This window comes from Prunus dulcis, chromosome 1 (assembly GCF_902201215.1).
Source record: "Prunus dulcis chromosome 1, ALMONDv2, whole genome shotgun sequence".
NCBI lineage: Eukaryota > Viridiplantae > Streptophyta > Magnoliopsida > Rosales > Rosaceae > Prunus > Prunus dulcis.
Genome location: NC_047650.1, coordinates 12,478,305 through 12,501,677, shown reverse-complemented (window position 1 = coordinate 12,501,677; position 23,373 = coordinate 12,478,305). Strand labels below are relative to the sequence as shown.

The window sequence follows — 23,373 nt, the reverse complement described above, 5'->3', positions numbered from 1 at the left end:
CAAAGAATTATAATGGTAGGCGATCGTCATCATGCAACTCACCAATAACTACAAAACTTTGTGTACAAATTTACATAAACAAAAACTCTACTCATGGGATGGCAGTGTCACAAACATTCGCTCTTTCTAACCAACAAAACCCAACATCCTTTCCTTTCAAGTCCTTCAATCTTATATATATATATATTCCTCTTCGGTAATCGAAAATTATTTGATCATTATATTGAAGAATGTAAAATCTCATATTAAAAATTCAACAAAATAAATACAATATATAATGGGCGGTTCTACTGCTAATGATACCAAATCATATACCTACTGATGAGTTTTGCAGGTCTGATTAAGTTACCGACAATATCATTATTGGCCATTGGTCCGTATCCGTCAACATAGAGGATAACACTTGAACTGAATGATGTATGTATTATTTTTGACAAGAAGTTGATGACTTAGATGGTAGCATTATTATATTACATGGAATAAAATATAGAAGATTGAAAATTATCTCCTGTTCTTTGGATTGAAAGGTCATTGTATTCTACCAAACCAAGAATTTACAAGCCCGACGACAATGTCCCTTTTCCAACAAATCAGAGCCGCACATCTGAATAATAATGGCCATAGTTTTGTTCTGACCTTCATCCCATCAGATTCCTTCCCAAACGAATACCTAAAAGCCCACTACCAAATTACCAGTATCCAAAAGCCAAAAGAAATATAAAGAACTCTCCCCAATTCCAAAAGTACTTTCCCCAAAAATGAACACAAATGTTAGAAAAAGAAATTCTGATTTGCTGCTTAATGCCCCTCTCCATCCTTCAAATGTCAGCAATATCACCACCAAAATTATACAATAAATAAACAAAAAGGGGATCCTTGTAAATTTCTTCTCTAGCAGTTTACATTGGCGTTATTCAACCGCAACCAAGTACTATACTTTGGTAAGTCACAATCGTTGGATTCGCCTCACTTTTCTTACTTGAATTAAACCACAAGGGACAACTAAACCAAAGCACCACCCCAAAAGTTTTACAACCAGACAATTAAAATTCTCCTTTTTAGGCTTCCAAGTTGCAACTTCACCAACCAGCCAGCCCATCCAAAAGCTTTATAAATGCCAACGAAGGAAAGCTCCCTTTGAGCATCTCACTACATACCAATCAAAAAAATCCAACTAATCAAGTTAACTACTAGCTAGATCTCAGTCTCAAAGTTTCTAGCAGCTGCCATGGTTTTGGTGGTGAGAGTTTTCTTGGCTGTGGTGCTGATGGTGATGGCTGCTCTGAAGGTATCCCATGCAGCTGTTCACAAGGTGGGAGACTCCGCCGGGTGGACCACCATTGGCGGTGTCAACTACAAGAAGTGGGCTGCCTCTAAGACTTTTCATGTTGGTGATGTTATCAGTGAGTTTCTCTCTCAATTTTTTCCATAACTTTTCTCAGTTCATTTACTATATATTTTAATTTCTCTGCATCTCTTATTGCTCCATAAAACAGTGCGTAGTAGCATGTAATTATGAGCTCATATATAATATAATTCATATTTATAAATGCAACCTTTTGTTGGGGTGTCTCCATGATTGATATATGTTGGACATGCTTGCCCAGACAAAAGGCTAAACATCTCTTTCTAAATCCCACCCTCCCTGACACATTATGCACGCGTGCTTTGATGCAATATTATAGCTTTACATTCACGTTCGGAAAGGGTGCAGCAGCACCATTATACATCTCACATTCTATTGATACGAGCAATAGTGTAAACTACTCTAGTTTTAAATTTGGGTGCAAAAAGTAGATTCACTGTTTTGGCCAACTGGTCTAACCCAAATATGCCCACTTTATGATTTTATGTCATACAAGGTGAAGAAAATAAGAATAGCTAGTATAAAGAATTAAGCAAACCTTTTTTTTTTTTTTAATTAAAAAAAAAATCAACCAAATTTAAAGGAAAAGGGTGCGGATATATGTTAGGGTGCTAGCTATATAGCTCAAGCTTGTGTCAGTAACTGGAGTTTGGTAATTTGGTAATATTAGGCAGCTAATTTACCTGGCAATCTAATGAAATGGTCCAAAGCAAGGTTTTGCTTCTTGGGCACTGTTCTATATTTCTAGAAATATATCTCATTAGTCTTTTTTTGTGTGTTTTCCTTCTTTCTTTTCCTTCTTTTGTGTGGGATATCAATTATCAGAGTTCGAGTACAATTCTCAATTTCACAACGTAATGCGCGTTACACACCCCATGTACCAGTCATGTAATGCCACAGTCCCCTTGGACTCCTATGCCACTGGAAACGACACCATCAGAATCACCACCAAAGGCCACCACTTCTTCATCTGTGGAATCCCCGGTCACTGCCAAGCCGGCCAGAAGGTCGACATCAACGTGCTCCGCCATCCTTCTGCAGCAGCTCCAACTCCTGCATTAGCCTCTCCTGCTGTTCCTGTTGCCCATGCACCGGCACCAGGTCTCAACATGGCTGCTCCATTAAAATCTGTGAAGGGGCAGTTTGTTGTGCTAGGGTTGGCAATTGCAACACTTGCTGTTCTTGTGTCTGGTCTTGCTTAGTGATGGTAATGAGGGAATGTCCCTCAAGTTTATTGGTTTATACGGACAGTAATTTGAGTCTCTTCTTAAGGCTATTTTTTAGGTGGGTAGTCATTTTCATACTTAAATATACAGCTTACAGAACTTTTTAATAAATTCCAATGCTTAAAATTTTTGTCATAATGTGGAAGAACTGCAAAAACATTCATCACATTTGCACTGGCATATGATGTTAGTGAATGTCAGATTTTTCAGGATTTAAATATACTTTCAATTTCAATAGAAATCGTCCCTCTGCAAGCTAAATTAACTGGGGGCTATATCATATAGAGTGTACTTTAGTTAAATGCTCAACGTAGGAAATATTTTCCACCATTCATCTCCGGAAAAAATTCTTTTCTTTTCTTTTTTTTTTTTTTTGCTACGCTAAAAATTTCTTTGGTTCTTATGGGTTTTGGTCAATGCAGATTTCAATTTGGTTTATACAAAATGGGGAAAATCTCTCACTTTTTCAGAAGAACAATGAACTGGAGGAAGCTCTTTGTTTTACTTTTAAATCAAGGGCGGTCCCCTCACCCCGCAAAAGAAAAGCGGTAAGAACAATTTATAAACTAAATTCTAAACAATGTTCGTTCTCAACATAAAGATACAAATTCTAAACAAAGTTCCCAAAAAGATAAAATGCTGTTACACTAGGGATGTATATTTCAAACCCAATCCTGGAAAGACAAAATCATACCCCAAACCTGGGCTACAAGTCCTAATTATGGGTCTCGATTCTGAGTTAAAGATCCTAAGTTCAAATTACAGGTTTTGAATTTAAAGCTCGTTCAGTTCAAGATTTATTTAGAAGCTTGTGAATGAGTATGAAATTGCATTCTCCAATTCGGTGAATATAATACATTAGTCTAGAAAGATGCATCAGAAGACACAGAGCTGAAATTCCTTTTACTAAAAATCGTCTGTAACAAAACTACTCTGACTTAACTTTCTAAATTTCGGTAACACTAGAACTGCCTGAAGTACAATGGATCACATCCTTCCCAGTTGTGAAGTCTGTAACGCATCATATCTTTCTACGTTTCTATGTCATATTAATCTGCTGTGTTAACATTACTCTTCCAGTTACATATGTTACAAAATTCAGATGGGTGTGGTCCATTCACCCCGCGAGGGGAAATAATTAGTGAACTCTTAAGTCCTAGAAACTATGGTGAACTGACAGAGAAAGCTGGAAAGAATAAGATTTAGGTGTAAAGAATGGAGAAGGTGGTAAAGAATCAAGTCTTCTACAATAGCTGGACCTCGTATTATCAGCCAGACACGCGACGTTATACCAGAAGACTAGTGAGAAGTGGGCGCTCCACATCTCCATTCCTTCCGACCTTACTTTTATCTCGATGCCGAGCTCTGCCATCAGAGAATTAGGAAGAGGATTAACAAACTGAAATTAAACAAGATAACATGCATTTGTGGGCAACATGCAGTTTTGACAGCATACTAAATTTGGCAAACAGATTGCACTGTCAAGTTGCAGACCTCTGTGTGAGGCAAAATAATAAGTTCCACTGGAGAAAGGATCTATCCGAGCAGTCCATTGAAACAAGCAAGAACATGATGTTTTGATATGTAAAGCTCAGAAATCCTCCAAATAAAAAGATAAAATGACTGACAGCCTCGCTGCCAATCAAATATGTCATTCGGAAAACCATATTTAACAGTTACTCTGTAAACTAAAAAACAATTCTCCTCGATGTAGTTTAATGAACATCCGAACTCACCAGTAAGTTTACAAGTCTCCATCACTTGCCAACTGCATCCTAGAATTGGACGGAACTATCAAACTAAATCACCATTAATATGACCCAATACAGGATTAAAACTGACAGAGAAACAAATAACCATACTTTTAGATGGCTTAAGAACACCTGAGCAACAAGTATTCAGCTAGTAAGTGCATTAAGCACACTCCACCCGTTGATAAGCAACTGTGGATTCAGCTTGTGTGTTCTTGTCATTACAGGTGTTCATTGGCTTACTTTCTATCCAGTATATGCAAAAGGAAGTGCCACATTGTCAAAACCTCTAGCAAAAAAGGCAGAAAGAAAATTGAAAATTGTGTATGCAGATGCTTCAGTATATTATATTAGGAAAGCTTATAAGACGTGCATTATACCAACAATGTGTAGAAAATTGAATCATCTCACTAATATAAACCTTAAGGAGAAAATAATGAAAGATTCATGGCCTAAAAGCTAAACTAGAAAGACACCCTCGTAATGCCAGTATACGCAAGATCAAACAATGCAATGTGCCATGTAGTCTCATATCAAAATTCTGAATTATATAAAAGAATAAAAGCTTCTTTATTTTTCTGGTCTGCAAACACATTTTCTGAGACATATACATCTAGGTATCTTTGTATTCTAGGTGCTAAACAAAAAGCTAGGACTTGAAATCCAAACTCATGCATAGCTCAATCAGTAGTTTACTTTCTTGATAGCATGAAAGATGTGTGAGAAATTCAAATCTCAGACTTGATCACTTGTATAAAGCTTGTCCCTGGTGTGGTACTTGACTTCTTTCGAGAAAAGTTAACTACTCACCCACACAGCAAAAAAGAAAAAGAAAAAAAAAGACTTTGGCATATACATTGAATCCAAATTTGTACTTGAAGGCCATATACAATGCCACAAGCTTTTCCTATCAAATTTGGATTATCCCATGCACATCTAGCTGTTTTGAGATATTTGACATGAGTAAAGCATCATAGAGACCTTACACTAGTCGATTGGAGCTCCATTGAAGCCGAATCGTCGTTTTCCTGCCACACAAACTTTCAAAAGTCATTACTTGGAACCAGTGTTGGTAGAATGTAGTAGGGGGATGGATGGCAATACCTCGATCAATAAATCCTTCCTGGTAATCAAGCCAATCACACGAGATGGCCGGGGTACAACAAATATATGTCTCAGACCCAGTTGGCGGAAAAGATTATATACCTGCATCATCAAGTGCAACATAAATCTAATAAGACTAGAACTATGTGACATGGTAAGAAACTAGGAAGTCATAAATTGCAACGAAATTCTCGCCTTTGTCAAAGACATATCCTCAGGGACAATGTAAGGAGATGGGTTCAAAAAGAGGGCAAGATCTATGTACATTTCCAAGTCATCTGAACTAAGACGTATATCATGTATAGATAATCCTTTACTGGAAGCAGGTTTCACAAATTCACTTATAGTGTGCCTGCAGTACAGAGGATCTGTCAAAAATCTCATAGTAAAAGGGAAGGGCCTGACTACAAACCAACTTCAAGCCTCCACTTGCCTGATAGACCTGGATCCTTTTGGATCACAGGGCAAGGGACTATGCTGGAAATCCACCTTCGACTGCAGAAGTACCAACAAGTGACTGCATCACAAACCACATACTAATGTTAATTTTTAGAACATTTACCACCTTCATACATGAAATCAGACATAAATGTGAAATATATAAACATCATACCTACGCAGCATTAGTCCAATGACAAGTGTTTCTCCATTTCTTGCATGATCAATCACCTGAAATGAATATAACATGAAACACACACTTATATATCAAACGATAGAAAGAGAGGGGTAGAGAGAGAGAGAGAGAGAGAGAAAGAGAGAGAGAGAGAGAGAGAGAGAGAGAGAGAGAGAGAGAGAGAGAGAGAGAAGAAAAAACAAATGTGTAACATACAGGGAAGCCATTATGGTTGTTGCTCCGCAAAATGGAAACCACATCTGCAACCTTAACAACACGAGGGAAGGAAATAACCTACACACAAACAAAAAAACAAAAAACAAAAAAAAAAAATTTTGAGCACAGTGAGCTTACTATTACAATGAATAAAAAGAAAGAGTAAAGAAATCAATGCACTGTGGATCGCCAGAGCACAGAGACCCATGTACAATAGGTTCAAAATGAAAAATGCATCAAACAAAATAAAGAACACGGTGTTGAACTTGAAATCAGAAAGACCGCCTTGTGAGGTTATTAAGGTATGGGCATCCACTTTCGTATGATAACAGAAGGTTTTTCTTTCAACTTTCTTCTCTGCCTTCATTTCAATGTTTTCCCTGTTGAGTGAGAACTAAACAAAAGGCTCCCTAGCTTCCAATTGTCAGTTATCTATCACAATGATATCACCAGCAGAACCCATTTTCAAAGGATTCAAATCAATTTGGCCATAATCCTTGGAGTTTTAAGGTGGCTCATACTTGGGATAAGCGTCTTTGAAGTTGAATGGATCAGAGTAGGTCAGGACAAGTGAAAATCTCTAGGCACATTTATACATGGGCTCCGTACTAATGGATACATATGAGGGGTCAGTAATGCTAAATATGCTAAATTAAAGTGACATTCACCCTTTTTCCAGAGGCCTCCTTCGCAGTCATCTTCCGCATTTGGTACTTGGGTCTTGATTCCAGTAGTGGAATGCTCCTTAATCGTGCCTGTTCTTCATACAGGCCTTCATTGAAAGCATCACCAACAGCCTGCAAACCTAAAAGATTTAAGTATCTCTCCACAGAGTCTATTAATATAATACAAAGTTTCAGAAAGTGTACCTTTGAAATAAGAAGAACAAGCATGATAAGAGGCAAAAGTTTCAAATTATTGGTGATTTCAACCATAATGACACATAGAGACACTGTCATCCGCATTGAACCTCCAAGAAAAGAAGCCGCACCGAGTAGTGCATATCTGCAGAACCAGCAAGCATAAAAGTGCATTTAGTTCTAAAGCTCTGTTAGCAGTATAAAATGTAGCAGATTAAATCTGAGTATCAAAGATCATAAAGGCTCAAGAGACTCACGTTCCCTCTTCAATGTTGAGCTTCTTGTAAACTTTAACAACAAACATGCCAACTAGACGCCCATACGTTGATCCTATCATTATCCCAGGAACAAATTGACCAGCTGGAACAGCTGTACCAAATGTCACAACTGCTAATGAATAAAACATAACCTGAAATGCATTAGGAAAACAAAGTCACGTAAAAATAAAACTCAAGGGAGCAATGAGAGAAAAATTCTCTGGGAACTTAAATAGTCAAATTACATTTTTATTGAAACGGTCCAGCTGCCCAGTAAAAAGGACTGCCAGAACCTTAGAACAGTATCTTAGAAGGCCCATTAGTTTTAGAGTTAAAATTCATTTTCCTAGGGTAAATATACTTTCATATCTTAGAAACTCCAAGCCCCTTAGGCAGGTTCCAATCTTCCTACCTTCTATATATTATTTTCGTACTTCCAGGGATGTCCATGTGCAAGTACTCATTCATGTACCTTCATTTGTTTCTGAGTCTTAAAATTTCCTTTTTCATTCAATTATTTTTCCAACTAGATTGGATATGGAACAGCTACCCCTCTCAAGAAGTGTGAGATTTTGTCACCATGGCCAATACATAAGACCAACATTACCCAAATGACAAAAAACCAACACGCAAAGTAGAGGAGCCTGGTCAATTCATCATCTAAAGACAAAAAAAAATGTAGTGTGTGAGCAGTATATATGCACAAAAGGCAATAGCTAAGTAAATAAAAGCAATACCAAGAAGGTCAATAAACTTTGGGCACTGTACTCATGAATTGTTTTTGCACTAAACAAGTTCCTGATTGCATCATCCTGCAACAACAAAAAACAAATCTGTAATAAAACGAACGACGAGACCTGCAACCTTATATGTAAAGAAGATAAATTGTTCCAAAAATTCTCAAAACCTGAGTGTTGAAGAAAATAGTCGCCAGATCATTGTATTCCTTGTCCTTGCTGCAATAAAACTGGAAATAGCCTAGAATTAGGAATGGAAATTCTAAAGCAGCCTCAGAATTCTCAGAATTCAAACACAAACCAAAGCTACTCAACACTTAAATGAAGATGAAGCTTACTAATAAAGTAAGATGTGTTTTTAATCTGTAAGAGTAACTTAGGCTCACATGAGAAACTCTAAATTGAAGTCTTAAAACAACTGCTGAGCTCTCCCAAGAAAATTAACAAGAACTATTTCTAATATCTTTTAAAACCATGAAACGCAGGAGGCTTCCACATGCACTGAGCAACTCCAAATAATTCACAATTTAATATAACAATTATCTTAGAGATGTACTTCGTAACCTAGTTATTATCTTTCTTTTTTATTAAAAGAATTGACACGTGCACCTTCAGGTTTTAAGTTGGCTATGCAATTTCCGCATCGTTATATGACTATGAGTGAAAATAATAGCAAGGTTTTTTCAATTCATGCTAAATACAAGAAAGAACGAAAAAAATCATCTCAAAATAGTTGAGAGCAAATAATTATAAGTCAACATCTTACATTTACATAATTCCCATACATTCCTGGAGGCCTTGGGCATTCAATACCAGAATCTGAATTTGCTTCAGGGCATGGACTGCAATTTCTTAAAAGGGGTAAACCAAAGGAAATGATTGATGTTATCAGAGAGATGAGGCACGCTTCAATTATCTGCATTTTGGGGTTCAGCAGGAAGGGACAAGAAGAGAGTTGAAGTCAACCGTAGAGCAACATGGCACCATTTGAAAAACATAAATTTCATTGACTACATCAAAAACCTACCTTGACTCGATTCCCATTTTTGTGCAAATAATTCCGGCGCCAGTAAGCAATATAAAATGTAAGCTGGTTAAACAAGGCTCCTGAAAAAGAGAACAATTTGAAAATAAAGTTTAATTTCATGAGAAACATAAAACAGAAAAGAGCATGGACACTTTCATAGCTCAGGCAACAAACACATACCCAGTAGACCTCCAATAACTCCAATAACTGCCATCGGCAAGAACTCCTCAAAAGAGTAGTCCTCTTGACCACTAAATGAAATTAATTAGGATGTTAGAAAAGGTTAAAAACTGAGAAAAAATACAGAACTAAAGAAAGTTTTAGATCTTTTCAGAAAAATGAAGAAAATTTAGATCTTAACTCTGATATGTCCCATATTATGAAGCCACCTGACCCAAAATGTCCACACTTTCCACTCTTACACCATCCCATTGCAGTACGCACCACAACAGCCACAATAGCAGAAGTAAAAAAGACCCGCCACATAAGTTGACTCTTCCACCTTATAAGGAAAACATAAAAGTTGATGAAATACAAAAGAAAAATGCTTCCAAGAAAATGAGTTTGAAATATTTTTTAATTTAATTCCACAATACTAGCATTTATAAATATAACTATCTGCATGAATCCACAAGAAACGCACACTGCATATTTGAAGAAATAACTTTTTTTTAAAATAGAAACGATTATATTGATAAACAAGAGGAAAGGCAATCCTCAAGCGAACTACAGACAGACTTAAACCACACTCCTACGAGACAAGAAACTAAAAGATCGAAACACAACGAAACATAAAGACCCACACACCGGCAAGAAATAACTATAATAAAAATCAGACAGTAACTGCATGATGAAGAATGGAACAGCATTACCAAGATGTAACTTCCTCCAATGCAAATAGTACGCCGCCAACAGGAGCTCTAAAAGCAGCAGAAACTCCGGCTGCACACCCACAGGTTACCTTTTCAAAAAATCACAAAAATGCAAAATGAGCACAATTTTGAGGTGCATGACTTCTATCACCAGAGTTGGACATATCTAAGAATACCAAGGTAGATGGTAAGAACAGTACTTGGATATTTTTAACATAACAGACAAACATACAATAAATAAATGGTTCAAGACTGTTATAGGGTGCCTACGTTTTTCTTTCAACAAAACAGAACACCATATATGAACTAGATTCTGGATACCATCAGGGGAGGACAAAAAACGACAGCTACAACTATAAAGCTCATGAACTTGACAACTAGCAAGTATGGAAGTCGTGAATAGAAACTAGTCAAAGGAGATTACCATGCCTATGATTAATTCGCAATGGAATTTGACAAAAATCTAGTTCCAGGCAGGTAAAATTTTTATAGTTCAGACAATAAACCTGAAAGTCATAAATCACTCACCAGATCCCGACGATCTCTGTCGCTATGAAAAATTTGTAGCCACCTGGATCTTAGATGGTATTTTGAAGATCCACCCTGTATTCAGATATGACCACAATAATTTTTAAAAGAAAAATTGTATGTAACTCGGACACTAGAAAGATATTATAATATGTGACATCAAAAACATGGTTTTTAAGAACTTGTGCATGACAATTAAGATTATAAATGTATAAAAATAAATAAAAACAAGAATGTGCAAACAATTGCCAACATACTCCAGAAGTTGAACGAAGAACTAATTAGAAGCCTTCAAAAAGAGCAGTATGTATGCGCTTACTTGTCCAAGCAAAGAAGCAATACAAGCACCAGTATGAACAAGAGGGCCCTCTTTGCCTAAAGCTAGACCACCTCCCACCGACCCAATGCTCCCAAATATCTGCGCAGTTTCCAGAAGACTATAACTCAAAGTACATTATTTAAATCTCAACAAATAAATAGAAAGCCAAAACAGGTAATCACACCTTTCCAATCAAGGTTCTGAAAAGAAGTATACCAGGCATATCAACCCCTGTACATTTGATTAACAATTAGCAGGACGCTTGGCTCATAAAATTAGCAATACTCAATAGAAATACATTATAAGTCCAACTTACCATTCAAATATCCCTTGATTTCTGGAATACCGGAACCAGCTGCTGCGGGTGCAAATTGTGTAACAATATATACAGAGGAAAAAACCAAAACTAAGTTGATTAATACGTATACCAAAAAACCAGCCACATATGATTTTTGTATTATAGCAAATGTCAATGCAAACTTCCAGCCTGCAAAGTTCTCAACGGAAAGATTGATGAAAACAGCAGCTAATCCAGTGCCTGAAAGCAATAAATAAAAAAATAAAAAATTCATAAAATGAATAGAAAGTCTGAGGAGTTAAAACCAAATTAAATAGACCACCAAACAAAATTTTAATACTGAATTCTACTCCAATTTGGTTCCTTTGAAGTGACACTACTACACAAAAGCTAAACAATTGGTGCCATAGCTAATATATGCTTACCGATACCGATGAGCAAAGCAAAGAACCACTTCACCATCACATAATATCCAACATAAAGCTTCCCTCTCTGCTCCTGTAGATATCAAAACACACAAAATTGACCCCCCAAAAAAAACGAACATTTCTACAAAGTTGACGCTCAATTAAGCTCAGAAGTGTGACCTGTTCTTTCCGATAAGCGTAATTCTCAATGACTTCATAGTCGAGGCTATCGATGCTGCTCTCGTCGCTCTTCTTGATGAGGCCGACGGTGTCAGGCTCGCCGTCCTCCGAGTTCGGAAGACGAGACCAGGCGAGCTTCGGCGCCTCGATCCCGTTATGCAAATGATTCGACAGCATGATTGCTCCAAACTCGGATTTCGGATCAAACCCTAGAAATTCCGAATTCGAAATCGGAGCCGGTACAGCATAACAGATCGGAGATTACAGAGAAGTGAATTGAATTAACCAAATCTTATTCGGAATCCGAGAAAGTGCTTTTGAAGAAGAGAAGTGGGAGAGGTGAGGTGTTGGCTGACTTTGGCGGTAAAAGTTAGAACCGGAAGTGACTCTCTCTCTCTCTCTCTCCTTCGCTGTGTGTGGCTTTGTTATGTCTTTTTACTATTTTCTTTGCGTGCGTTTGACTGACTCTGAAAACCGATCGCTTTGCAACGAAGCAGGTGTTACGGGCTCTGGGATAGGATCTTCTGCGGCAGCGGTTGTGTGAGATTTTGGGGGTCTAGTGAATGGACGGCTGAATGGTGACTTAAGAATTCTTGAGATCGGCGGTTATATAAGACAAGGCGATTTTTGGAATTTTGGAATGTTGTGCTGCTAGCGTGGGTGGCCTGAGATACAAGTGCACAGTAAGGTTGAGGGTAGTAGTGTAGGGGAGGGTAGCCCGTGGGGTCGGTTGAACGGAATTTTGGACTTACGGTTGAGGAAATTAAAAAATGTTTTTTTTTTTTTATAAATATTATAGTATGGTGGGTGGTTGGTGGGGACGTGTCCAACCGAGGCGGGCAAAGGCGCATGGTTTACAATCATTATTTAGTCCATGGATGGATGCCGCTATATCAATGTCATCTCTATTTTTGGCAATCTGAAATAACATAGAATTGAACATGAGAAACAAGTATATTTTTGTTTCGGGTATGATAAGATCCCGAGTACCATTCTAGAAAATAAAAATATATGAGCAGTGCTAGCTAAATGTGCATTTTGTTGCGGGCTTTTGACATGCTAAGGTGTTATTCGGGTTTGAATTTGAGACCATTGATCTGCAAATCAATATCATTTTTTATTTAACTTTTGAATATATTAAATAAATATATTTATCTGTAAGTGTGACAGAAAATGAATAAAAAAGGGAAAAAAGAGGAAGACAAGAAAGGAATGTTGCTAGCATTACTCAAAATAATATTGTGTGATTATAGCAGTTGTTGCAAGGCGGTTATAGCTCAGATAATTACGAGCAAATACTCATACATCAGAGATCATGTGTTTGAATTTCTCCTTCTTTCGTTTGTACAAAATATACATAAAATATACATAAAAAAGTAGTGGTTTTGCCTATTTATATTGTCGGACCATATAAATGAGGACAATGGGTATCTTAACTCTTTTAGGGGTTGAAATTGTCACCTAAAAAATTAGCTAGGCTAGATTTTGGTGGGTATGTTATCTCTGTGTGGTTAATTTCCAAAATAAAAAATGGATCTTTTAGTGGTCTATGATGAAACTCCATTCATTCTACTTTTTTTTAGGTCGAAATCCATTCATTCTACTTAGTGAGCCAAGAGTCAGATAAGAGGGATTTAAGCACGCAAACGATCGGCAATTGGCAATTGGCAAATGCATTCCAAGTCTGAGGTCACGACTAATAGTACCGCCAATATAAGAGTGATTCTACCATTTCCTCAACAACAAAAAATATTGACATAAAAAATTAACTTAGAAAACGAAAAAAGAGGGAATTTCAATGTCCTATAAAGAAGGTTTGTTGCTTCAAACTTCGAAGCAGCCAAAAGATGCATAGTATTATTATAGAAATAAGCTGTCATAACATGTGATGAACACCACCAAACAGAACACTTATCAGTCAAAACTGTGTCACAAGAAGGTTTCAGTTTTCCTTTGACATATAATATAAGAAGACTTTCCCATCTACCTCCTCGCCTATCAAAATTATGCTCTGAAAAATAATGTATGTTTATTAAAATAATATAATTTTCTAATTTTTGGTACATTGTATTGTAATGAGCAAATTGATATTATTTATATAATTTTCTTTTAGAAACAAATGAAAAACCGAAGCAAGATATGAGACACTTTGACCTGTGTCTTCCATTATGTCACCTCCAGAGCATCTCTAATGCTTGGCGTGGCTTGGCTTGGCATCCTTTCCCTACTCAGTTGCTTTTGTTATTTCTTTTTTCCATCCGATACTCTCACCTTTTTCATTTTTCCATATTTTTCTTTGAATTCTTTTGCGGCTGGCTGAGAGCATCAGTTTAGCTGATCCTCTATCACTTAAAGTTTTGAAGGGGCGGGATTAGAAGTCGAGAGCTCCGAATACATAGTTGATGTCTCTTTTGCAAAGTATTCCTTTGCTTGAGGTCTCTTGATCTGAAGAAGTCGAGAAGAAAGTGAGAATGTGATGTTAATTCATCCATGCATTTGCTATCAATCTTTTGAAACTGAACACTTGCCTTAAATGTTGGAGTGAGCAGACCATTCTCTATCGTGAATGGTTCAAGCACCAGTGTCACAGCTTTCACAAATTCAAAACCTCTCAACTGAAGTGAAATATATAGAATTATTTATTAAGAAAAAAGTTCAAAGTGTAAATCTGAACAAAGTGCACAGTAGCCCTGAGTGAGCTATTAGAACACTTGCCTGAGCTTCCCTGCCAACAGCATCCATATCAGCCAATACAGCTGCCCTTGCTCTAGGGTCATTGCACAGTTGCCCTAAATCTTGATACTGCACCCACACCACCAGAGAACCATGAATCAAATATCAAATTTCTGCAGCTAATGCCCATGTCCTTAGACGTAGAAAGAAATGAGGGAGTAAACACAATTCCCTCAATGTGCACCTTATTTTAGTTAAATTAAGGATCCCTTAGAAGGGCCCTTTATGTATGTAGATGTAATATTATAATATTCTTATTTTGTTTATAGCACCAAACCTCCAACACCTTGATCCTTAGAAAGGTAAACTTTCAAATGTGCATGTTTTCCCTTTTCTCTCCAAATAATAGAAAGACACCAAATCTAGACTTTGTAACTAAGATTTTTGCGGACTTGCTTCTTTTTTTCATATGGAAGTTCTAAAATTAAAATTGGCCATGATAGTTGGACAGAATATACAGGACATTTAAGACAAAATTAGTTCAGTGATCTAGATGAGTCAATCACTGTAAACCTGGAAGCAGTAATTCTATATGATCAGACATATATGTGAAGAGACTGTATGTTTACTCGTCTACATACCACTATTTCCATATATGCAGGGGAGAAAAGATCTATTGCACTTAAACTGCTTCTAATTTGTATAAATTTTGACAAGTTAATGCATGAAGATATCAACTAGTTGTAGGTAAATGGAAGGCCAAATACTTTTCTATGTGCATGTGCAAAAATGTAAACCAAACTTTACTCGAGTCCTCGAGCATAGAAGTTTTCATTTTCATTTTGTGCAACTGAAATGTCATATCTGACCTTAATGCCTTCAGAATCAGCCCACGCTTTCAAGACATCTGGGTCAACTGAGACAATTGCTACCAAAGAAGAATTTAGGCTGTCACCTACCAGTAGCAGCAAATAAGAAGTCAGCAACCCATATGTATGTGTCTGTGTGTGTCTGTGTGTGTCTGTGTGTGTGTGTGTGTGTGTGTGTGTGTGTGAGAGAGAGAGAGAGAGAGAGAGTAAATTCTTATTTCTTACCATGGACAAAGCACTGGGCAACAAACTTGCACTTGGCATAAACATTCTCAATTTTCTCTGGAGCTATATACTCTCCTTGGGCCAACTTGAAAATGTTCTTCTTCCTACGGGCATACAAAACCTTCAGTTATAGGCGTAAGGCCACATGCTAAACAAACACTAATATGCTCTAATCATGACAAATCCTGTAAGTTTGATAAATATCTCTCTATATGTGGGGTATATCTTCTTTTTTTCTGGATAGTTCCTTTCTCTCAATAAACCTCACAGTTCGTTTGACCCTTAGTAAAACCATACAATATAAACCCATTCTACAGCACGTCTGATCCTAATTGTCCAAAAATATAGTGTACCTCAATAAGTGCTCTTACCAATTCAAACGGGTTTTAGCAGCCTTATATAAGATGATAAAGAAGCCACTATTGTAGCAGATATATATATTGAACTTCAGAGTTACCAAGTTGAAATTTTCACACTAAGGGCTCGTTTGGGAGTGATTCTGGATAGGCCAAAAATCACTTCTATGGAGAATCACTACTCCATATAATCACTTTAAGTGATTTTAAGCGATTTTGAGGAGAAGCACACTTTAAGTGGTTTTAAGTGATTTTAATGAGAAGCACCTCCCATGTGCTTCTCCCCAAAATCGTTTAAAATCACTTAAAGTGATTATATGGAGAAGCATAGTAGGTCTTTCTCCCCACAAGTGATTATGGCCCGCGCATAATCACTCCCAAACAAGCCCTGGGAAGGTACAAAGCAAATCACCTCAGAGTTATCAGGTTGACTATCCCTTTGCAAAGTAAAGTTATACATGGGCAACCCCCATATGTGGAACATATCACAGTTTGAAAATATAAAGCAGAAGCAGTATCAATAAATCTGAGACTACCATTTAGGATGATATGATCTCACCTATCAATGATTTTCAGACGACCTCCTGGTGACCACAGCCCGATATCTCCAGTATGAAGCCATCCATCTTCATCGACCACTTCTCTCCTGTTCATTAGGAATATATTATCCAACTAATTTAATACCTGACTAAAGGAATATCATTTAAAACAAGATTTAACAGGTAAGTTAAATACGTCTGCACTTCATCTTTGTGATAGCCTTGGAAAATAATAGGACCCCTGACACAGATTTCACCACGAGGATAGGGTTGATCCTCAGACGTGTAGTTCATCTCTGGTACATCAACAAGTTTTATTTCTGAAATCAAAAATAGGAAATCAAATATTAGCCCAAGGTAAGAGCAGAATGTATAAGGTGAAATAAATCCTATATGAAGAAAACCTTCTTTTCTACAATCTTTGATTCCATGGGTAGAAATGTTAAAGAAAAATAAGAAGCTAAAATTTGTGGTAAGCATTATATGCAATAAACCTAACTGATGCCAATAAATAGGTGTGTTAAACTCACAGAATCAATGGGCAATAACTCACCGCAAGCTGGATTAGGAGAGCCAACATGGCCATATAGGTTGTCACCCCCATCCACAGAACTAATAACACAAGAAGTCTCTGTCATTCCATATCCTTCACTTACTTCACCACCAAAGCATCTGGAAATAAATCATCAATAGTTATAAGCCCAGTTGGGAAAAAAAAAAAATTTAAAGAAAAGAAAGAACAAAACCATATGTGACTCCAAACGACTTACATCTTTAAAAATTCCATGACATCAGGAGACAAGGGTGAAGCACCTGATGCCATAAAACGAACCCGTCCTCCTAGCTTAGCCTTTATCTTATTGAATACCAATCTGTCCCACATGGGAGATGGATTTTTGCCTAGAAGATTCAGTAATGATACAATCAGAAATAGTGAAATGACATAACACAAGATAATTTTATAATTAACAATCAAACAGTTGAGACTCATCCTGTCAGCTGTGGCAAACAGAAAGTCCCAGGAGATCATGAGGCAGTACCAAGCAAACATTTCAGTACATCTCATGTTTCAAGCTGCTATATTTCTACATCAAATATAGAATATCACCTATTCACTTGTGGTTTTGTTCTTATTTTCCACAATTCTAGTTTTGTATTACATCAAAACAATTAGAAAGTAAAAGAATTTGACTTTACACCTTAAATCCATTAATATAAGATCAGAGGAACTTATTTAATATATCAGCGTTGAGTAGGCTAAAGAAGTTTCGCAGTTTAAGCATAATCTGTTGAGAAAGTCATAGACATAATCGCATGTTATAATCCAAAAAAAGGTCGATAATATACTTTACCACTTAATAATGCTTGCTTCTTGGCATTGTAAGCAGCATTAAATAGCCTCTCCCTCAGCACACCAGATGTCTTTACTGCATTTATAATTCTGAATAACCAGGACATCTGAATCAATGAATGATTAACTATATTTGTTTCTTTTAGATGAAAAACCACATATTATGTGATGACTCAAAGACTCATCACATAATTTTGAAAATCATTTTACCCAGCATATATTCTGTTATACAGCCTAGGAACACTGCAGAAGATGGTAGGTCTTAGAGCAGCCATATCGTCCATTAGCTTCAAACTATCCTGTATAACAGTTAAATAAACCCTGTAAGGCTTGTATCTGAAGATATTAATGCCTCAGCTACTCTAACATACCAGCACATATTACAACAGGTAAATCTGCAGTTTTAAAAGTACTAATAGGCCACAGGAGGAAATATTTAAAAAATAAAAATGCATAAATCAAGTCTCATACCCCTTGGAAGAATCCAACAGCAACCCCAAAATATACTGTCATAACCTGGTTAGCACGTTCATAAATATGCGCCAAAGGAAGATACGATATGTACCTGGAAAAATATAAGGTAAGTTTAGCAGAGAAAAAACTGGGTGTATAAAGATCAGAACAAAACCTCAAACAAACTATTGTATACTAAGCACCAGACAGCCAATGATACTCACACGTCAGACGGGTAGAATTTGATAGCCATAGTGGCCCCAGCAACATTTGCAATCAAGTTTCCATGTGTCAATACAGCTCCCTAGCCAAACGATAGTATTTGGAATAGTGCAATTGTTAGAATATTTGGGATGATACTGATGTGGAAAGTATTTAACATAATCTTGTATAAGGAGGAGCCAGCCAGCCCTAGAATTCTTAGGTGCCGTTTTTTTCTCCTTTCCTCTTCTCCCTCAATTTCTCTTCCTTTCTTCCATAATATCCAACATAAAGAGAGAAATCCAAACCATATATGGAAAAATGGAAGTCAAATCATTTAATGGAAACCCACTAACTTTGTCAGAAAGCGAAAAGTTCATAGCAGTTTAAGTTGTACCTTTGGGGTGCCAGTTGTACCACTTGTGTAGCATATTGTTGCAACATCTTCCGGTTCTGGTGGGAAAAAAGGCTGAAGACTACTATTGCCCTAAAAGGATATGACGAATATGAAGCACATCACTCAAACGTTTTTGAAAAACTATACCATCACATACTTATGGAATCCAACTATGATAACAGTCATAATATCCATGTAGCAATATGTGCATATAAAAACAGCTCATGTGCGTGTGTGGACAGACTCTGCATTGGAATATGTGAGAAGAAAGCCTTACCAACCACATGTAAGGGGTAAGTTTCATTGTGAAGACAAGGTGTAAAATAGAAAAACTATCCATTACGTAGCTATGAAAAAATGTAGATTGCTTATGCTATGGGTGTGTGTCTACGAGTTCATTTAGCATGCCTGAGTGGATTATCATTATGTTAGTCTTAGTACAGAAAAACTTCCATATGAAACTTGGATACATACCCCATTCTTAAGAAGATCATTTATAAGATCTCCCAAGACTTTTCAAGGATTTGGTTGATTCATAAGAAAGAAAAGAATTACCTGACTAAGCAATTTTGAATATGTTACAACCTTCACTCCAGTTGATGATGGAAGTGATGGTATTTGATCATCTATACCGCCAACCACCTGTATAATAATGAATGAAAAAGAAAGCATTACTTTAAAAGATAAATAATAAAAAAGTTGCAAAGTCAAGATCATGATCACCTTCAATAGTATAAAGATTCATTTATACTATGAGGCGTATTCTCATACCACAATCAAGCGTACAGTTGGAATATCCGCCAAGAAGCTCAACAACTGCAATTCCAAATGACAGGAATCAACGAAGTAAATTCAGAGCCATATAATATAACAATGTCGAATTTAATCCTTAGTATGACTACAAATATGCAGTCCTCTTTGATGATCTACTAACAAGAAGAGCAATTCCAATCACGAAGAAGGCAAAAAGGCCTTAAACGATGTCACTGAAACAGTGAGAAATGACACACTAAACTAAACTATACCTTGACACTAATCGTGGCCAAACATGAGCCAAATGCCAAGGTTAAAGAAGTCAACACCACATAGTTGAGAAACAAACATTTCTCTAATTTAGGTGGATATTGTGATTGTTTATATTGTAGCAATAAATTTTTAATGTTCTCTTATAAATTTGTTCTTCTCTTCTTATCTCTTCCTTTTATATTTTGCATAACTTAAGGGTAGGAAGTAAAGAAAATTTTCCTGTCATTATTATAATGGTTTAATATCTACATTAACATCAGGTTTATATTCCATGACGTTTATCATAACATCAGGTTTACATTGCTGATCCTATATGCATCTCCAAAAATTTAAAATAATTATCAGTTGTCATTGAATACTCTACATATACAAAACTGAGGAAGAAAGACAGTAGCAACCAAAAAGATATCAGTAAGTTATAGAGCACCCTGAATAAAGAATAACTTAAACTCACACTATTCAACGTTTCAGGCACACAAAATATAACTTGTACAACAGCATGATTTACAATGTACTTGACAGCATCTGGACCTGCAAAAAATACCATATTTAACTGTAACATCTGAATACTAGACCAAGATTGGCAAAATTTGAGAAGAGTAGTACAAACCTAGAGTGTCATATAAAGGAACTGATATGTACGAATATGCAGAGCAAGCATGATCAACAATGAGCCACTCAGGTCTGTTGATAAAATACAACCCAATGCCAGCACCCTGCATTTATAGAAATAAAAGAAAGATAGGATTTGACATTAAACAGCATGGAAACTTCCACTCGGTATTTTCAGATTACTTGAGAATTCTCAAAGAACTGATTACAAAGATAAAGTTCAATAACAGTATATATATTGGAACCGTAGAATTATTAGTGAAAATACCTTTGGTATTCCATGATAAATTAGGCCAGAACCTATTGCTGACCGTGCAGTACTTGCTTCTCCATATGTCATCCATTTGTATCTTGAAGGGGAAAAAAAATGAATGCAAATGGGTGAGGCTTCCCCAGGAATTTGAGAACTTTATTTATATAAAAAGACACTCACTCTCCAACTGTTCCATCAACCCGAATTCGTGTTCCCAAATATTTGTAATCTCGGAAAGTATCAACTGCGTGCCTAATTCACAAAATTAGATGGAATCATTTCGAAAAATTCAAGGGAACTAAATACAGAGTGGTTAGACATTTTGATATTTGTAGGGAAACATGTGTAATTTAGCAAAAAGTAGGTGGCTCACACGAAATTATCATGCAGTGTACCAATTTCAGGATGATCAGGGAATCTACTAACAAGCTGCAATGGGGAGCGTGCAGATCTGCCACCACATTTTTACAAGATTAGCCAGAGGACTTTGTAGAGGCAACACATACAAGAAGAAGGGAATTTGCCCACCTGTATACATTCCACTTTCCTGTCTGTAATTTCTCTGGAAGCACCACACTGTACCCTTGCTCTGTTAAGAAATTAATTGTAACATTGCCTGATTAATATATGTATTTAAGCCAATAAGTTGAACATTTTAGACATGTTTTTAGATCCAATTGCAGATCACCTTTGTCAAGCTGTCTGTGTTCATTCTGTAATCCACCAAATAAGAAAGAAACTTAAACCTTTCAAACAATTGCATTTAATTTCCTATCCCACTTGAAAGCCCTAAATTCCCGCTCAAAAATCTGTTTCCTAAAACATCTTTTGAGCAATAAACTTATCCAGTAGCACTTTCACAACTCATTTTTATCCCACAATACAGGATTCACGCAGTGAAATATCCCATACAACAAGGTCATGTAATGGCAGAAGCACCTACGCTCCACCAACGTAAAAAATAGAAATATCAGATGAAATCCAGAAGCACACTGGCATTTGGACTTGTAATTTGAAACGAGGGATTTTGATTTGACTATTTAGCTTCAGTTCTGTTTGCATAAACTGTTCTAAAAAACTATTAAAAAAAATGTTTGCGCTTTTTATTGTGGATGAGGGGGAAAAACTTTATACTAAAAGAATTAAAGAGTAAATTTCATATCATAAACTTTTCAGAAAACATCTCTTTAGAGGAAAAAAATTCCAAGTCTCTAAAAACCCAAAATTTAAAATTTAAAATCCAAACGCACCTCATAACGCTCTAGCAGGTTCTTATATTCAGAAAGCATCCTCATAAACTGGGCTCAATTGGGCCACATAAAAACGTATCAAACATGAAATCAAACGGACCACACCACCCTTTGCTGAAAGAGTAATCAAAAAGTTAAAACGGATGATCAATAATCGAAAAGCTCACACATCTACCAAAGCCAACGAAAAGCAGCGAATCACAATTGTTCTGATTCTCAAGGCGCCCAAGATTAAGACACGACAAAAAACTACGAGCAATACTTAATTAACTGAGAAACCCAGGTCCACCACCTAAAACGAGCCCTAGCTTTTTTGTACCACACCATTAAAGCCCCTCACTTGGACCAAAAAGAAGCTTTGAGCTTCTCCGGCATACTACGCGATCAAAAAAAACCGAAATTCAGCTGAAAACAGAGTGTGTGTGTGTGTGTGTGTGTGTGTGTGTGTGTGTGTGAGAGAGAGAGAGAGAGAGAGAGAGAGAGAGAGAGATGGCGCACCGGAAACGAACTCGCCGGCGGTGAGGTTTGGCCGGAGAGGAGACTCAGAGTCGGCAGCGGCGGTGGTGAGGTGGCCGTGAATGGCTTGAAGGCGACGTTCAGCTGGCGTTGAATCCATAGGAGAGCTTCTGGTATGTCTTGGTTGAAACTCGATTGGTCTCGTGAGTGTTGCTTTTGTGCGTTGGATTGGGAGTAGTTGGCGTGATTTTTATCTAGTGAGGTCAGGCTCCGTAAGCTCTTTTTGTTTTCTGTTTGTTTCTCGGGAATATCCGAGATAGAAAATGCGGGCACGCCTTCCAACGATGGCGATCAAGAGATTGAGATCACGTAGGAGATGGATACGGACAGAAATCAGAACAACGGCAGATGAGGAAGGAAAAAAAGATAAATATGTAATAATTTGGTGCTTTTTTCGCTTTCTGTTTCTGGTCTCAATAATTCGCCTCGTTTCGTTTTGGCGAGGAAATTATGTCGATTTTTTGTATAAGAAATAGTCAAATCTGCTTCTTTGTTCATCTTTTCTCGGGCCGGCCGTCGAACATTTTTTGTACCTTTAAGTTTTATATTTATCCATTTTGGCAGATAGTTTCCGAATTGTGGTCAAATATGGACCACATCACAGGTAGAGTTCAATTTCAATTCTTTTCTTTTCTATTTTTTCTGGTTTGCTATTTTCATGGGTTTTTTATTTTTTATTTTTTTAACTTTCGTTGGTTTGGTAAACATGATGGCGTTGAATTTGACATTATTTATTGCAGTGGGTAATTTTAAGCTCGGTTTCTAGTTTTTAGTTTTCAATTTTTAATTTCTAGTTCTTTGTTTTCATTTTTAAAAACTTGAACACATAAAACTTCTTTGCTAACCAATTTTAGTTTTCAACAAAATCGAAAACATAAAAAGTTGTTTGAT

The 23,373-nt window shown here is 36.7% G+C and overlaps 3 protein-coding genes across 12 annotated transcripts; 1 reads left to right on the top strand and 2 right to left on the bottom strand.

Moving 5' to 3' along the window:
- The first annotated feature begins 1,029 nt into the window (after positions 1 to 1,029).
- Positions 1,030 to 2,749, top strand: LOC117615105 (mavicyanin). The gene is made up of 2 exons (XM_034344108.1): positions 1,030 to 1,403; positions 2,192 to 2,749. Exons 1-2 carry the CDS (start codon positions 1,229 to 1,231, stop codon positions 2,566 to 2,568), a joined length of 552 nt encoding a protein of 183 aa, XP_034199999.1. The 5' UTR covers positions 1,030 to 1,228; the 3' UTR covers positions 2,569 to 2,749.
- A 665-nt stretch (positions 2,750 to 3,414) lies between these two features.
- On the bottom strand, positions 3,415 to 12,227 carry LOC117626409 (chloride channel protein CLC-d). Of its 9 annotated transcripts, none has more exons than XR_004585563.1 (25): positions 11,762 to 12,227; positions 11,600 to 11,672; positions 11,193 to 11,414; positions 11,061 to 11,107; positions 10,877 to 10,975; positions 10,558 to 10,632; positions 10,030 to 10,118; positions 9,519 to 9,659; positions 9,338 to 9,408; positions 9,158 to 9,237; positions 8,897 to 9,046; positions 8,301 to 8,360; positions 8,131 to 8,205; positions 7,394 to 7,545; positions 7,146 to 7,281; positions 6,945 to 7,073; positions 6,277 to 6,354; positions 6,061 to 6,116; positions 5,881 to 5,964; positions 5,643 to 5,799; positions 5,448 to 5,549; positions 5,325 to 5,371; positions 4,455 to 4,632; positions 4,329 to 4,367; positions 3,884 to 3,957 (listed from the first exon to the last, which is right to left on the bottom strand). XR_004585563.1 is itself a non-coding variant. In XM_034358108.1 (24 exons), the coding sequence occupies exons 1-23, from the start codon at positions 11,936 to 11,938 to the stop codon at positions 4,337 to 4,339; spliced, it is 2,331 nt and encodes a 776-aa protein (XP_034213999.1). In that variant the 5' UTR covers positions 11,939 to 12,227; the 3' UTR covers positions 3,415 to 3,957; positions 4,329 to 4,336. The 9 variants fall into 9 exon arrangements, 6 of the variants coding, with proteins under 6 accessions (XP_034213999.1, XP_034214009.1, XP_034214016.1 ...); XR_004585567.1 differs by having other exon boundaries at positions 4,455 to 4,589; XR_004585566.1 differs by having other exon boundaries at positions 4,455 to 4,589; positions 5,330 to 5,371.
- Positions 12,228 to 13,576: 1,349 nt separating this feature from the next.
- LOC117632327 (long chain acyl-CoA synthetase 6, peroxisomal-like) lies at positions 13,577 to 23,012 on the bottom strand. 2 transcript variants are annotated; one of them, XM_034365774.1, is made up of 23 exons: positions 22,465 to 23,012; positions 21,245 to 21,305; positions 21,090 to 21,167; positions 20,897 to 20,968; positions 20,732 to 20,813; positions 20,462 to 20,567; positions 20,306 to 20,382; positions 19,597 to 19,641; positions 19,381 to 19,467; positions 18,826 to 18,915; positions 18,452 to 18,531; positions 18,246 to 18,339; positions 17,985 to 18,073; positions 17,776 to 17,864; positions 17,194 to 17,323; positions 16,977 to 17,095; positions 16,620 to 16,743; positions 16,444 to 16,530; positions 15,529 to 15,632; positions 15,304 to 15,389; positions 14,477 to 14,563; positions 14,290 to 14,376; positions 13,577 to 14,206 (listed from the first exon to the last, which is right to left on the bottom strand). In XM_034365774.1, exons 1-23 carry the CDS (start codon positions 22,580 to 22,582, stop codon positions 14,111 to 14,113), a joined length of 2,088 nt encoding a protein of 695 aa, XP_034221665.1. In that variant the 5' UTR covers positions 22,583 to 23,012; the 3' UTR covers positions 13,577 to 14,110. The 2 variants fall into 2 exon arrangements, with proteins under 2 accessions (XP_034221665.1, XP_034221673.1); XM_034365782.1 differs by having other exon boundaries at positions 20,897 to 20,960; positions 22,465 to 22,519.
- Between the last annotated feature and the right edge of the window lie 361 nt (positions 23,013 to 23,373).

Bases quoted from the DNA above. Each gene is read 5' to 3' on its own strand.
- LOC117615105 (XM_034344108.1), top strand. From the start codon at position 1,229: ATGGTTTTGGTGGTGAGAGTTTTCTTGGCTGTGGTGCTGATGGTGATG. The intron at 1,404-2,191 runs GTGAGTTTCTCT...ATCAATTATCAG, and splicing joins TCATGTTGGTGATGTTATCA to AGTTCGAGTACAATTCTCAA.
- LOC117632327 (XM_034365774.1), bottom strand. From the start codon at position 22,582: ATGGATTCAACGCCAGCTGAACGTCGCCTTCAAGCCATTCACGGCCAC. The intron at 20,814-20,896 runs GTGAGTGTCTTT...TTCCCCTTCAAG, and splicing joins GTTGATGGAACAGTTGGAGA to ATACAAATGGATGACATATG. The intron at 17,324-17,775 runs GTAAAGTATATT...TGAATCTTCTAG, and splicing joins GAAGCAAGCATTATTAAGTG to GCAAAAATCCATCTCCCATG.
- LOC117626409 (XM_034358090.1), bottom strand. From the start codon at position 11,938: ATGCTGTCGAATCATTTGCATAACGGGATCGAGGCGCCGAAGCTCGCC. The intron at 9,238-9,337 runs GTATGTGTTTGT...TCTCTTTTTCAG, and splicing joins AGTTATTGGAGGTCTACTGG to GAGCCTTGTTTAACCAGCTT. The intron at 9,047-9,157 runs GTAGGTTTTTGA...CCCAAAATGCAG, and splicing joins AAAATGGGAATCGAGTCAAG to ATAATTGAAGCGTGCCTCAT.